This window comes from Epinephelus fuscoguttatus, linkage group LG4 (assembly GCF_011397635.1).
Source record: "Epinephelus fuscoguttatus linkage group LG4, E.fuscoguttatus.final_Chr_v1".
In the NCBI taxonomy this organism is placed as follows: domain Eukaryota; kingdom Metazoa; phylum Chordata; class Actinopteri; order Perciformes; family Serranidae; genus Epinephelus; species Epinephelus fuscoguttatus.
The window spans coordinates 39,477,284-39,492,591 of NC_064755.1; the positions used below are offsets into that span (position 1 = coordinate 39,477,284).

Below are 15,308 nucleotides of genomic sequence, written 5' to 3' on the forward strand. Positions count from 1 at the left end.
TGACAAGGCACAGCTCCTAATAGAGTTTCATGTTTGTTAGTTTTTTTTTTTGTTTTTTTTTTGCTGCGACTAAACGACCAATGAAATCTTGCCGACTAATGACCTTTCTGGTTGACTAACGTCTGGTCGGCTATAGCCCTAATCACCACTTACTTTAGTAGTTTAGTTATCGTAACATTGTACTAACATTGGGCAGTTGAGGGAACAAAAGCAAACAGGTGATCAGAACATCCCCTCTGTCTGTCTGTCTGTCTGTCTGTCTGTCAGGGTGTCCACGAGTCGGGTACTCCCAGTTTGGAGTATTACCAGTTGGAGCGTCTGGTGGAGATCGTTGTATCTCCGTATCTCAGCAACGTTCTGCACAACAGAAACCAGATCCTATTGGGTGAGTACTTCCCACCATCACGTCATTCTGAATGCTTCTCACAGACACTTAATGATAACATGAAATATATAAAGACAACAGCATCCTAATGCTGATAGATTTCTTACTCAGGCACGTTTTGAGTTTCTGCAGGACCCCTGATTTGGGATGTTTGTAAAATGTTTGGCAGTCATGAAAAGTTGATTTAAAAGCAGCAGTTTGTTGTTTAACAGGTAAAATCAGATTAAAGAGAAACAAACAAGCAGATACGTTTTCTAAAAGCAGCTGCATGAAGTCTCATTTTCAAGTGTATGTCTGAGGCTGCGTTCAAAATCACTCACTATATAGTGAGGTCACCATTTTGTAAGTGCTGTCTGAATGTTTATGGAGAATTACTATATATAATAGACTCAATGTATCCCTCAATGTATTGTGAATAAAACAGACACACATGTATGTCTGTATTTATTACGGATCAACCACCAGCTGACTTTGACATGGCATGTTTTGATTGATTGGCGTCATTAACAGTGACAAGGAAATGATCTGAGTAGTGTCCGGAAGATTTTTCTGTTTTTTCATTTTGCTGATGAGCTCATTATATAGTTATTTCAATAGAACTCCCTTGATTGTGGATGGAGAGGGGTGGATGAGTGAATGATTTCTGACACAGCCTGAATTTCTGATGTTCGGATCCAGGCTCAGGTTCAGGGTTTAGTCGGTGTTAGAGGTCAGAGGTCAGGGGGTGTGGCTCTGTAGAAACATGCTGTTTAAATCCTCTCAACAGAGAGGTGAGCTGCTTAATCTGCTGCTGTGGTTTCATTCTGGCCGCTCAGCCGCACGGTCGTTAGTGAATTAACATGGTCACAAACACACACTCTACTGTATTCTACAGTACTGTATCTACAGATGTGTGTGTGTGTAGGTTTGTTATGACTTCTGTAACACACCTGACACAACAACGCACCTGCTGAGCTGAGGTGAAACTTTTCACCCGGCTGAATAACACAACATGAGATTCAAACTCATGTACATGATCAGAGCAGTGTCTGTAGTGTGAGCTTACTGCAAGTGTCTTTAAATTAGAGAAAAAAATACACAAAAAACTTTAAAACATAAGAGCAGTTTAGTAATAAATAATAGAATATTCTGAAATTTAAAAAAAATGTTTTCAAAACAAACAGTTTAGATGTGTGAGTGAATTATTGAATGTATGTGTGGAACAGAGAACGAAGCACTATTGGACATGAGAGTGCGGAATGAAATGTGAATATGGACATTTCAAAGGACAGAAATAGCTTCAGCAGTGATGTAGCTCAAAGCAGCTTCGACAACCTTTAAGTTTAAACAAGAGATTTAAAGGTCCAATGTGTCAGATTTAGGGGGATTTAGCAGCATCTAGTGGTGACGATTGCAGATTGCAACCAGCTGAAAAACAAACAGACTGAGTTTTAAACCGGTAAAAAAACACTAAATATATAAAGGGCTCATTCTAAAATAACGAAAACACAACTCTTATTTTCATGTGATTATACACTAAAGAAAACATCCTTACATTCCATTTCTGCCAATATATTGCCCTAAATCTTACACACTGGACCTTTAAAGTTCCATATTATTGAGTTTTCATATTAATATTTTTATATTGTGTTGAAAATTAATGATGCTTCCTGATTGGTTGTCATCAGTAATCTGGTGTAGTTAAACCTTTACAGTTCAAATGCAAACTGGTCTGATTGGACATATTTTTGGTTAATATCAAAGAAAAGCAGTAAAATCTCCTATTAAGTAGCTGATGTTCTGAACTGTTTGGTATTTTTTATTTCAAAATGACTTAAAATGATTAATTGATTATTAAATTAGTAGCTGATTAACTTTCCCTCAGTTGAATGATCAATTAGTCATGTCAGTTTTAATCAGGAGCAGCTGTGATATGTTTACAGGAGTTTGTCTGAATTGGAGTTTTGGAAATTAAAATTAAACGCTAGAAAATAAATCATCATCAAATATAAGTTATCGTACGTTTATGAAGATATGATATAATATATCACGTTTATGAATACATAATATAACTTTAACATTTATAGTAACATTTCATGCCATTTGTTAATTAAAAGGTAAATTCTTGAAAAGAAAAAGCAAAAACATGAATAAAGTAAAAATACTGGATGAAACCTTCTAAAATCATGTCTTGATCGATAGAAAAAACACACTATAGAATAAACTTTGTCCTGTCATCATGCGGTCCTTACTAACAAAATTAATAAACATGGATCAATAGCTCAATAGTTTGGAGAAAATCAACTGCCTCGTTTCTTTTTTCTTTCCTCGTCCACTCATCTGTTAGCGTTGTGGCTCACGGATGCTGACAGGAATCTGCTGCTGCAGTTTTACATAGTAAAAACTTTCCTCTGTCTGTGTTCAGTCAGTGAACCGCCACAGCCTTTTCCTTCGACAGTGTTGAATGTGTAGCTCACCACAAATCCTGAGATTAAAGTTGTAATAATCCCTGCAGCAGTGAAGTGTTTCTGCAGCAGTGAGGTGCTCCTGCAGGAGGCCACTTCAACAATACTGTACTGTTTATATAATGCTGATATATGAGCATGTCACAGTGTGTGACCGAGACAAACCAGCAGGAACACACAAGCTTTAATTCCTTCCTTAGTACAAATGACAGAGTTTAAAAGTTTAAACTTGCTTAAAAAAGGAAGAAATTAAATGTGGAAACATGACCAAAAAAAAAAAATCCAACTTCAACATTTCTTTTGTTTGTATCAGCCTGTTGTGTCACCTGAGTATAAAGTTTAGTTAATAGTGAGCCTTGTTCTGTATAAAACAGGTCATTAAACAAACCAGATATAATGTGTGAATCAGCTTCAGAGGAGCAGGTACATTGTGTTTTTGTTTTCTTAAGCCCAGTTCAGACCAAAGACTCGCAGCGAGATGAGTTTACTTGCAATGTGCCATTCTGCAACGTTCTGAAAACCTGCTGGTTCACACCAATGCAACTAGATGAGACTGTGTATCATCTCTGTGCAACAACTCTCTGTACTTCTGTTCTGATTTGCAGCTTTTCAGGTTTATTTTGTGGCTGAATATAATTTGTAGCTTCCTCAAATATGAATGAGGATAGTGATAGAGAGATACTGGCTACAGCAGCTGCATTTGTAGTAGTGATGAAATGGCGAAAAACAGAAACAAAATGAGCATCAGATGGACTGTATTCACAATAAATACGCCACAATAATATAAATAAACAGTGGCAATTAATCAACCAGTGGGAATGTGTGTGTGTGAGGGGGCATAAGCACATACAGCGAGCAGCAGCGGTGACCCATTGTCCGACACCGGCACACCGTGAGGACTCTGCGGGTACTGAGCACCTGTTGCAGCAAGCGAGCGCGCTGTCTGTGGTCATTTTGACTTGACCAGCTGTCTTCACTACAAGCTGATTGGCTGCTGAACCAGGTGGAATGCTTTACATTCTAAAACCAGCCGCCTGTGAGTTGACCAGCTGAGTTGCAGGTGACACCATCACTCGGCTTGAGTTCGGTCAGACCGGCCAGTTCACGCTGCTGCAGCTTTTCTCTGCAACATTTTAAAACAGTTTTGTCTCGCCGCGAATCTTTGGTCTGAACTGGGCTTTAGGAACAGAGCCAGGCTAGCTGTTTCCAGTTTTTATGCTAAGCTAAGCTAACCAGCTGCTGGCTGTAGCCTCATACGTACTGTACAGACATGAGAGTTGAATCAATGTGAACATCTGAATAGAAGGATGTGTCAGACTTTTTCTTTAACTGAACTCTGCGTAGGATTTTTGAACATCAGACGTGGTGATCTCTAGTGGAAACTTTTGGATCTTCATGAGAATTTAAAAACTGTTGCCCCTGAGTTGTCGTGTCTCTTTACTCACATCCATTTCCTGTCTCCTCCTCCAGAGCCCCGTCATCTGCGGTCGTCAGGGTCGTTGCCAAGTGACCAGTCCAAGCCAGAGATCACCATCACTCAGCATCACTGCTCCTCTGACTCATCATCTCTGGCTCCGCTGGTGGAGCATGAGGGCGAGGCCTACCTGGAGAAGTGCGGCGGCGTGCGGCGCCACACGGTGGCCAACGTACACTCCGATGTCAGGCTCCTGTCGGTGTCGGGCAGGATCAATGGTGGGACAGAGAAGGACAATGGGGTGGGAGGAGACGGTGAAGGAGACGTGGAGTTTTTGGTGGGGGGCAGGCCGATGAGTCCCAGGACGTTCTCCAGCCAACCAGACATGGTGGAGTCCCCGAGGGGAGGAGTTATCTGCCTTTCTAACAGCTAACGGGAGTGACTAATGAGACAATGGACTCAAGAGACCATGAAGAGTGGGAGAAACAAGAGTTTACACAGAAAAAATAACAGGACAGCATGGGAAGTAAAAGACAAGGCAGGAGAGGAAATAAAAGAACAGTAAACGACAGGGCTGAAAATTAAGACGGGACAAGAAAACAAGACGGTAGGAGAGGAAACGAGGATACAGAGAGGACAGAACACAAGGGCGCAGGGTGAGAACCTAAGGATAGGGCAATAAACAGGAAACAATATGAGAGAAGAAGACAGGAAACAACAGTAGAAAGAAACAGGAAGCTAAATTACAGGACAGGAAACAGGACAGAGGACAGTGGAAATGTGTCCCACAGCTCCCAGCAGGAGGAAAATCTCTGGCTCAGGGTCTGAACTGGGAGGACTGTTTGAACCAGCTGATCCAGGATCAGCCTCTGTGTCTTCAGGTTTATGGACAGACGTTGACTGCAGCTTCTCTTCAGGTCTTATAAATATGTTTGGTTTAGGATTGTTAATGATTAATAAAGTTTAATTCAATTCCTAAATGACCTTGAAATGGTTCTTCAGTCATGTGGACAGCAGAGATGTGAGTGTGTGGTTTTTATTTAACATTGCAGTGCTTACTTTTTACGTGAAAATAATATAATATATAACACATTGCTATACTACAAATATAGTGAGTATTATACAAAGTGTCCAAAAGTGGCTCCACATTAACAAAGTACAACTTTTTAAAAATGTTTATTTTATTTAATTAAAAGGATATTTTGCAGATTATTAGTGAGGTCTGTGTCATCGTCTTGTGGGTAGTGCGTTTGTGCTGCCAGCTCCCGGAGCTCCCAGCCTGTCTCCCCGCCAACATTCACCCAATGACGCCAAATGAGAAAAAACAAGACAGTATTTTGCGTCATTGACAATGCAATGTTTTTGTCTCTCATGGCACGGGCGGGGAGTTCCTGGAACTGATGGCATGGGGAAAGCCAAATGTCATTCATATGCACACACTCGCACTGCGGTGACACACAGCTGGTTGAAAATCTAAGCAGAAGTATCCCTGTAAATATCATGGTACAAAACAGAGTATATTCAAAAAACAAACAAAAAAACACAAATGAAAAAACATTAAAAAACCATGTATTTATTAGTGATAGAAACAGAATAATATAATATTCTCTCATGCTGTAACACTGTTGGAAAGAGACATTCTGCATCATGAATAATTTTAGTGTTGGTACTTAAAGTACATTTTGCTGAGAATACTTCTGTCCTTTTACTTTAAGGTTCAGTGTGAAAGATTTAGAGAGACATATTGGCAGAAATGCAACGTTATATTTACAACATGTTTTTATTTGTGTGCAATCACCTGAAAACAAGAATCACTGTGTTTTTGTTACTGAGAATGAGTTATTCATATCTACACAGGCAGCAGGTCCTCTTCCACACAGCCTGTTGGATCCTAAGGTGCCCAGAATGACAACATATGTAATCCATCCATTTAGCCCCTTTTGACGTGACGGAGCAGTGGCTCTACTCCAAGCTCCCCTCCAGATCCGGCATCACTGCAGATGCCGCGCCAAACTGCAGATACATCGCATGCTCCACTCTACCCTCACTCGTGAACAAGACCCTGAGATACTTGAACTCCTTCGCTTAGGGCAGTAACTCTCTCCCAACCTGGAGGGGGGCAATCCACCGGTTTCCGACAGACGACCACGGCCTCAGACTTGGAGGTGCTGACTCTCATCCCGATGGCTTCACACTTGGCTGCAAACCGCCCCAGGTCATGCTGGAGGTCACGGTGTGATGAAGCCAACAGAACCACATCATCTGCAAAGAGCAGAGATGCAATTCTGATGTCACCAAACCAGACCCCTTCCTGCGCCTCGAGATCCTGTCCATGAAAATCACAAATGGAATCGGAGACGAGGAACAACCTTGGTCGAGGCCAACAAGCACTGGAAATGTGTTTTGACTTTGTGCCAAGTGTGCGGACACAGCTCTCACTTTGGTTATACAAGTACCGGATGGCTCTTAGCAAAGACTCCGGTACTCCATATTCCTGCAGTACCCCCCACCAAACTTTACGTGCCACGTCCTGGTTGTGGAACAGTGGCCTTATTTAGAACACTGGCTCTAAATAGGGCCATTCACATTTTAGCATTTTTGTATCGGCCTCTGTAGTTTGAGTAGATTTGTAAAGGCAGGAATTTTACCTGTTACAATGTATTTTTACACTGTAGTATTACTTCTTTCACTAAAATGAAAGATCTGAGCTCTTCTTCCATTGGTGGATAAGTTGTAGAATTCACATTTTTCCACTATTTGAGGTATTAAAATGAATTGATGTGGAGCTGTTCAGTAAACAGACACAGGAACAGTAAAACAGTCACAGAGCTTCAGCTGTCAGTCTGCAGACGATGAAACTGCTGAAGTGTTTTACCTGCTCAGGTTTCCAGCTGAAATAAGGAGATTTAACAGCCGCTCTCTGTACAGCTCAACCTCTGACCTCTGACCTCTGATCCAGGATCCAAATCCTCTGCTTCCTTTTTTGTCCAGTAGATCAACTCTTCAACTGAATCTTAACTGTTTTCAACTGAAGTCAGAGAGCAAACCAAAGAGACGTCACCCTCAGAGTAATCAGAGTACACAAGATTAGATTGACTACATGATATGAAAAATGTTGATCTGTGGGACCTCAGTTTACCCATCATTAAATTGATCTAGAATACGGAAATATTTTAATCAGAGCTGCAACTATGAGTCAGTAATTCTGTCATTGATTGACAGAAAATTAATCAGCAACTGTTTTAATAATTATATCATTTTTCATGCATAAATATGATGTTTGCAGCTTCTCAAATGAGAGGTTCTGCTGCTGTCTTTGGTCTTACATCACAGTAACTTTAATATGTTTGGAGTTTGGAAATGTTGGTTGAATAAAGCATTTGTTGAAATCACTTCAGGCTGTAAGATATTCTGTAAGAAAATAATCTACAGGTTAGTCAGTAACAGCTATATTCGTTAGTTGCAGAGTAGCAGCCCTAATTTTAATATACTGACTGCTGGTAAGAGACATTTAAAACAGCTGCTGTACTGCCCCCACGTGGTGTGTTAGAGAAGTGTCTCAGACATTTACTGAAACTTTTCAGGTCCACAGCAGCAGGACAGTTTGATTTCCAGATCACCAGCGAGCAGTAAGAAGGTAGAGACTCAGAGGTGTTTAACCTTTAGACACACAGTGCAGTTTAAAAAACAACAACAACAAAAAAAACAACAAAGTTATAAACTGTTTGCTTTTATCTTTCAGTTGTGTTCGGTCTTCAGCCTTCAGTCCAGTTTTCTCTGAAGTCTTCTGTTGGTGAGTGTTTCAAACTTACAACATGCACTTTGGGCAAAGTGTGTTTTTTCATGACAATCACCACACATGAAATCATTAAATCCCCTTATTGTAGATTTTTTTTAATTAATTTGATGCCACAATTACTTTATCTAATTTTTGACTGTTCTGGTTTATGTGTTGATTTCAAACAGTGGTGGTGGATGTATTCAGATCCTTTACTGCAGTAGAGGTACTGATACCACACTGTAAAAATACTCTGTCACAGTAAAAGTCCTGCATTGAAAATGTACCTTCAGTATTTCAGTATATTCAGTAAAGTTTAGATAAATGTAGTGGGGTAGAAAGTATGACGTAACATGAACCTTGGCAAGGACATTGCCTTTGTATATGTGACTCCTGCTCTCCCCACTAAGCCACCAGACTCACTGCAATTTCAAATTTAACTAAGATTTTGTGGCATGGTTTAAAGGGATAGTGCACCCAAAAATGAAAATTCAGCCATTATCTACTCACCCATATGCCGAGGGAGGCTCAGGTGAAGTTTTAGAGTCCTCACAACACTTCTGGAGATCCCAGGGGAGAGATTCAAACGTCCAAAAACACATAATTGAAACCACAAAATATCTCCATACTGCTCGTCCGTAGTGATCCAAGTGTCCTGAAGCCCCGACATAAAAAGTTGTTTGGAAAAACGTCATTTGAACTCTGTTTTTAGCCTCACTGTAGCCTGTAGCTCTCACTGCCTCTCTGTGCACTGCACTGGATCTCCGCAAGGGATGTGAGGACTCTAAAACTTCACCAGAGCCTCCATTGGCATATGGGTGAGTAGATAATGGCTGAATTTTCATTTTTGAGTGCACCTTCCCTTTAAACCGGCACAAGGCAATGCATACAAGGCTCAGTGTACTTAATGGAAAAAGTTTTTCCAAACTGGGCATGGTGGAAATCAAGGCAGTGGAATCATGCAGAGTGAGAAACACAAAATGGCCAAGAAAACCTGCCAACAAATGCCCAGTTCTGTTCTACCGTCGTCTCCTCCACAAGACAAAAAAAATTAATGTTTTATGTTACAGTAAACATTTGGGCAAAATTGCCCCAAATATAAAGTAATTGATGTTTTAATGCTATTTTTTCCCTTAATTTTTATTGTTTTAAAATTGATCTTAAATTTCATTTCAGGTGGCATTGAAGAAAGATCTTAATAAATCTTATACTAATTTGCCTTAATTTGCTGTAGGAACCCTGTCAAACTGACAGTGAATGTGTCTCCTAACAAGTACAGTGTGTCTGTCCAGGCCTGATTTATCTTCTTCCTCCATCGTTGGTAAAAACACATCAGTGGGCCTCACTGTGCCACTTTATCACCATGAACACTGTAGTTTATTTTGACTCAATCTAACATACACTGTCTTGCTGACACAAATACTCACAAAAGCACCAAATGAGGATTAGTCCACCGCTGAAAACAGTCCTGAACAAATGCACTTCGTTTTTAGTAACTAAATGTAGAACAATGTTTTGAAGTTGTGATTAAAGACGAGTCAGGAGATGGAAATGTGTTTATTAGTGATTTCTGTTACAGTCAGAACTACAATATGAGTTAAAACTTTCTTCACAAACATCCAAACAGCATCATCATGTCTTTCATCACCCTGTAAGTGCATCAAATATAAACTCTTCATTCGGTGCACATCTTGGACCTACATCTTACTGTCTTTTGTCGCTCACAGGGAGAGCTGGAGGCAGGTTTTAACCAGGAGTCTCTGCTCAGCTCAGGTGAGTCTCTTTATCTTCTCATACAAACACATCATTTCACAGATTTGGCACTAAATTTTTTTTTTTTTTTTTTTTTTTAACAAAATCATTCGAAAGTTGCAGAAGAATTCAGATTCACATTTAAGGGACGTGATAGATTTACTCTTTTAGAGTAACATTCAGTCTTAAGTAGGAAGCAACTTTTCTACATGAACATGATATTAAAAACGATATCAGAGGCTACATTGTAAGTTTAAGGCAGCAATCAAGACTTTATTTAAAGGAACAGCGTATGAGATTTCGGGGGATTTAGTGAGGACTGCAGATTGCAACCAGCTAAAATTTCCCAATTGTTCACAAGGTTCTTACTGGGAGACAAATTATCCACAGAGGTCTCTTCCTCTCCAAAACAAAAGACCAGGTGATTTAAACTGTTAAAACACAAATTAAAGCAGTTTCACATTAAGAAACGTGTCATTGTGTAGGGCCTTGTTACTACAGTGGCTAAAAAACATGAAAGCATGAATGTCCCTGCAGTGTTTGGTTTGTCTGTTCTGGGCTATAGTAGAAACATGGTGACCTCTGTAGACAAGGACCAGCTCCTTATGTAGATATTAACACTCATTCTATGGTAATGAAAACACAACGATTCTTATTTTCAGGTGATTATACACTTAAGAAAACATACTTGTTATAATATATTCCATTTCCACCATTATATCTCCCTTAAATCCCACACACTGGACCTTTAATGAACCTTTATTGATATTGATCAGTTTGTGTTTTTACAGATGATATTGTGAATTCTGGCACTTTTTAGATCGAAAAAAAGAAATCTGTGACTTGTAATAATAACCGTTTATAACAACATCAGTCAGTTGATATATGAATGAAAATGGCAGAAAACACAAACGGCGACAGAGCAGTGACGTGGGCTGAGCTGCAGGTTCCCCAGGTTTCACCATCATAAATGTGCATTTGAACATTTTCTTCAGTTAATAACTTAAATGTTTCTCAACACATGAGTGTTCTGGATTTTTTAAATAATGTTTACTGAGTTTTGGTCTGAAAATCAGTGTTATTCTGACCCTCTCGTCGTGGAGGGTCTTCTAACTACTGTGGCCGACGCAGAAACGCAAATGTCCTTAACTAGAGCCAGGGTTTGATTTATCCGTTCTGGGCTACTGTAGAAACATGGCGCTGTAACATGGTGATCTCCGTAGACAAGGACCCCCTCCCTGTGCAGATATAAACGTCTCATTCTAAGGTAATGAAAACACAATGATTCTTATTGTCAGGTGATTATACACCAAAGAAAAACATATTTATTATATTATATTTCTGCCAATATATCCCCCTAAATCCTACACACTGGACCTTTTAAAGGAAATATTTGTTTGCTGTGAAAACAGAATGAGGAGAAACACTTCAGGAACCGGCAGCTTCTCCCGACTCTAACGACCGTTTCATCACATCCAACAGTGTCTGTATGAAAACATGTTTAACCTGAACTACTAACAGACCTCAGAGTCAGAGTGTGTGTTAGTCCATACAGTCTATGTACACACACACACACACACACACACACACACACACGCACACATCATTGTTTTCAGTCTGCTTCACATTAAAATCTATGTCTGTTATGTTACAGCATGTCGTCGTCCCTCCGGCCTCACGATCTCTACGCGACCTCTGCGTGTCCCCTCCATTGCCTCGTCCTCAGAGGCCAAAGGTCAGTCTACAGTTTCTGTTACTATTGTGACGTCTCTATGGTAACCAGGTCGTGGCGGGGTCAGAGTTTAGCTGCTGACGGCTGCTACAGTCGTCTGTCTCTGCTCACCGCCGCCCCCTGATGGGAAGTCTATGTAAGTGCAGGTGTCTTCTGTATTTCACCGCAGACTTCAGGGTCAGGTTCCTGTCCTCTGATTGGCGAGCCAGCAGGGCACCTCTCCACACCTGCAAGAAAAGAAGCTGTTAATTAGATGATAATATAGTTTTTTTTCTTCTAAAAAACATTCATTTAAGTAAAGCTCAGCTATATATCATCAGCTATATTTTTATTACAGCTTTCAGTTGTTGCTGACATTTTTCTTGTTTTAGGTCTAGCATCTAAGAAATAAATAAACGTGTTTATACTGTATGTGTGTACCTCTCTCTCAGTGTTGGTTGGCTGCTCAGGAAGCTAAGCTGCTGCTCCAGACGACAAACTCTGAAGGCCAGATAGCAGGACGACAGGACCAACAGGAAGACACTGAGAGACAGACAGGTAAATAACAAATAATTACAGATCATATGTGCATCCTTTACACCGTTCAATGCTGACCAGGTTTATAAAAACTTGTTTTTTTTTTCCCACATTGACCAATCTTTTAACAGCACAGTCTGTTAACTGCAAAAATACTCATAGTATAGTGATTAAAAAAGTCATGGTAAAATATGTGATGTTTAAATTAAAAAAAAGAAAAAAAGCCATAGCATAGTATGCCAGGAAGAAAGCCTTAAACTACAGTATGTCATAAAAAAGTGATGACAACATGTCATTGTATAGTATGTCAGAAAAGTGATGAAAAAAGGTCATAGTATAGTATTTCAAGAAAAGTGATGAAAAAAGGTATGATGTTATGATGTTAACAGAGATATTGGATAAAGGAGATACCCCACCGTAGGCTTATCCAATGTTAAGAAAACAGTTACTCTTCCTGTCTCCTAAGTGGTCGTGGTTAGCTCTCCCTCCAATCAGAGCATGTTCTCCCTCACCCCCCCCTCCCCACCACCGTGTTGAACAGAGGCTCTGTGGATGTCTGTGTATGCGGATCGAGAAGCAGGTGGAATGAAAATACATTCTTTCTATTACTGCAGCCTATTGTTGCACAAAGCTCGGGCATTTTTTATTTATTACTAGCGGTAATAACTGTTTGTAAGCTAACTGTGATTTTACCACCTGTTTATCAAGATCACAAGATCTCGCGAGAACTTGTTTTCTGAGACGGACAGGGCTCAAACAAAGTTAATTTTCTCTTGATCTGTGCGGATAAAAAATGCAGCTTTAGTGTCAGAATGTTGGTAAGATGTGCGGCTTGTGGAAAATGAACCCAATATTTATTTTAGTGACTATAAGGAGAAAGAACTGACCATAAATTGTGATCACGTTCATTTTCCTCATTGACGACAATACATTCAGAGCTGCCGCAAGTCTCCTACGGGGGCGTGGCGCTGACGTCACTGACATACTATACCGTGACTACTACCATGACTTTTTTCATGATTTGGGACGACATGCTATACTATGACTTCTTTTCATCATTTCTTTTCATCATTTGGGACGACATGCTATACTATGACTTCTTTTCATCATTTGGGACGACATGCTATACTATGAAATTTCTTCATCATTTGGGACGACATGCTATACTATGACTTTTTTTCATCATTTGGGACGACATGCTATACTATGAAATTTTTTCATCATTTGGGACGACATGCTATACTATGAAATTTCTTCATCATTTGGGACGACATGCTATACTATGACTTTTTTTCATCATTTGGGACGACATGCTATACTATGAAATTTTTTCATCATTTGGGACGACATGCTATACTATGACTTTTTTTCATCATTTGGGACGACATGCTATACTATGAAATTTTTTCATCATTTGGGACGACATGCTATACTATGACTTTTTTTCACTATTTGGGACGACATGCTATACTATGAAATTTTTTCATCATTTGGGATGACATACTCTTTTTCACCATTTTTTTGACATACTATCCTAATAGCTTTAATCACGTTTTATGACATACTATGACCATTTGTCATCTTTTATTGACATACTATATTATGACCTTTTGTTATCACTTCTTTTTCACATACTATGTATACTATGACCTTTTCATCACTTTTTTGACATACTATAATATGACTTTTTTTTTAAAAAATCACTTTTTTGAAATACTTTAGTACGACTTTTTTCCATCTTTTTTGACATACTATACTATGACCTTTTGTCATCACTTCTTTTTCACATACTACGTATACTATGACCTTTTCATCACTTTTTTGACATACTATAATATGACGTTTTTTGACATACCTTAGTATGACTTTTTGTTCCCATCACTTTTTTGACACATAATATTCTATGACCCTTGTTATCACCTTTTTGACATATTACACTGACTTTTTTCATAGTATAGTATGTAATGAAAAGTGACAAGAAAAGGTCACAATACAGTGTTATAACCCTGGGTCGTTCTTTATTGAGGTGCCTTGATTGTGTTGTGATGTGTCAGATCTGTTTGTCTTCCTCTCAGAGTGAGTGCATGTGTGTGAGTGATAGTGGGTGATAAACAGGCAGGTGGTGGCTGGTGATTGGTCGATTTGACAGGATTGCTGCCTCTGGATTGGTCCAACAGATGACAGCAGTCTTTTGAACTCCAGCTGACAGACCCTCTTCCCTCCTTTACCTCTACCACTGCTTACAAAGCCAGCATATACACTGTGTAATTTATGAGATTTGTGTGTAAATAAATCTGTAGGCAAGCCATTTTGACAGTTATTAGTGTGCTTTGACTTCATAACTATGTCAGTTATGGGAGAGCCATTTGACAAATTTGTATATGTAATCTGAGGCTTGCAATCTTGTAGTGCTATCAGTCTGTAAATATTTTGCTGTTCTTTTCGGTCACTGTAAATATAGAGCAGTTTAAAGCAGTTAAGTACTAGTGAGAAGCCCTTTATATTAAGCATTTTCATGTTTTCTCTTGTTTTGAATTTTAGGAGTGCAGGGTAGAAGCTTGTTTTTGCTTGAGCTTTGTTTCTTTGTTAGGCAAGTTTAGGTTTGAACTACTGAACTTCTGTTTGTTGTTTTTGGTATGGCTCAACTCTGACGTTTGAAATAAACTGTTTTCTGATAACCACTGTGTCGCTGGCCTTTCCTGGGAGTGGGGAGTCACACTGCATGTTAATTTTAGGTTCCACTAAATGTTAGTTCAGGAAAAAGTTGTAAAAAAGGTCATTGAATAGTATGACAAAAAAAAGTGATGAAAAAGGTCATATAAAAAGATGATGAGAAAAGGTGAGTGTATAGTATGACAAAAAAAGTGATTAAGGGATAGTATGTCAAAAAAGTGATGAAAAAAGGTGATAGTATTGTGATGAAAAAATGTCATACTTAAGTCTGTCAAGAAAGTGATGAAAAAAGGTCACAGTATACTATGTCAAAAAAGTCATGACAAAAGGTCATAGTATAGTATGTCATAAAAACTGATGAAAAAAGGTCATAGTATAGTGTGTCAAAAAAGTCATGACAAAAGGTCATAGTAATGTATGTCAAAAAATGATGAAAAAATGTCATAGTAGTATGTCATGAGAAGTGATGTAAAAAGGTCATAGTATAGTTTGTCAAAAAATTTATGGGAAAAAAGGTCATAGTATAGTATGTCAAAAATTTATGGGAAAAAAAGGTCATAGTATAGTATGTCAAAAAAATCATGAAAAAAGGTCATAGTATAGTATGTCAAAAA

General features: G+C 39.0%; 2 protein-coding genes and 1 long non-coding RNA gene across 4 annotated transcripts in view; 2 read left to right on the plus strand and 1 right to left on the minus strand.

The window, feature by feature from the left end:
• prr5l (proline rich 5 like) overlaps positions 1 to 5,223 on the plus strand; it is a 38,049-nt gene extending 32,826 nt beyond the window's left edge. The window contains exons 8-9 of the mRNA XM_049575157.1: positions 268 to 385; positions 4,300 to 5,223. Of these exons, the coding sequence (XP_049431114.1) occupies positions 268 to 385; positions 4,300 to 4,676 (495 nt within the window). The 3' untranslated portion in view covers positions 4,677 to 5,223. The remainder of the gene's footprint in view (positions 1 to 267; positions 386 to 4,299) is intronic.
• A 4,434-nt stretch (positions 5,224 to 9,657) lies between these two features.
• Positions 9,658 to 12,070, plus strand: LOC125888007 (uncharacterized). The gene is made up of 3 exons (XR_007449271.1): positions 9,658 to 9,794; positions 11,428 to 11,508; positions 11,937 to 12,070. It is a non-coding gene; the product is annotated as an uncharacterized LOC125888007 (long non-coding RNA).
• LOC125888001 (GRAM domain-containing protein 2A) overlaps positions 9,788 to 15,308 on the minus strand; it is a 45,389-nt gene continuing 39,868 nt past the window's right edge. For both annotated transcript variants that reach the window (XM_049575159.1, XM_049575158.1), the window contains 2 exons: positions 11,926 to 12,027; positions 9,788 to 11,732 (listed from right to left, as the gene is read on the minus strand). In XM_049575159.1, coding sequence (XP_049431116.1) covers positions 11,684 to 11,732; positions 11,926 to 12,027 — 151 coding nt within the window. In that variant the 3' untranslated portion in view covers positions 9,788 to 11,683. The remainder of the gene's footprint in view (positions 11,733 to 11,925; positions 12,028 to 15,308) is intronic.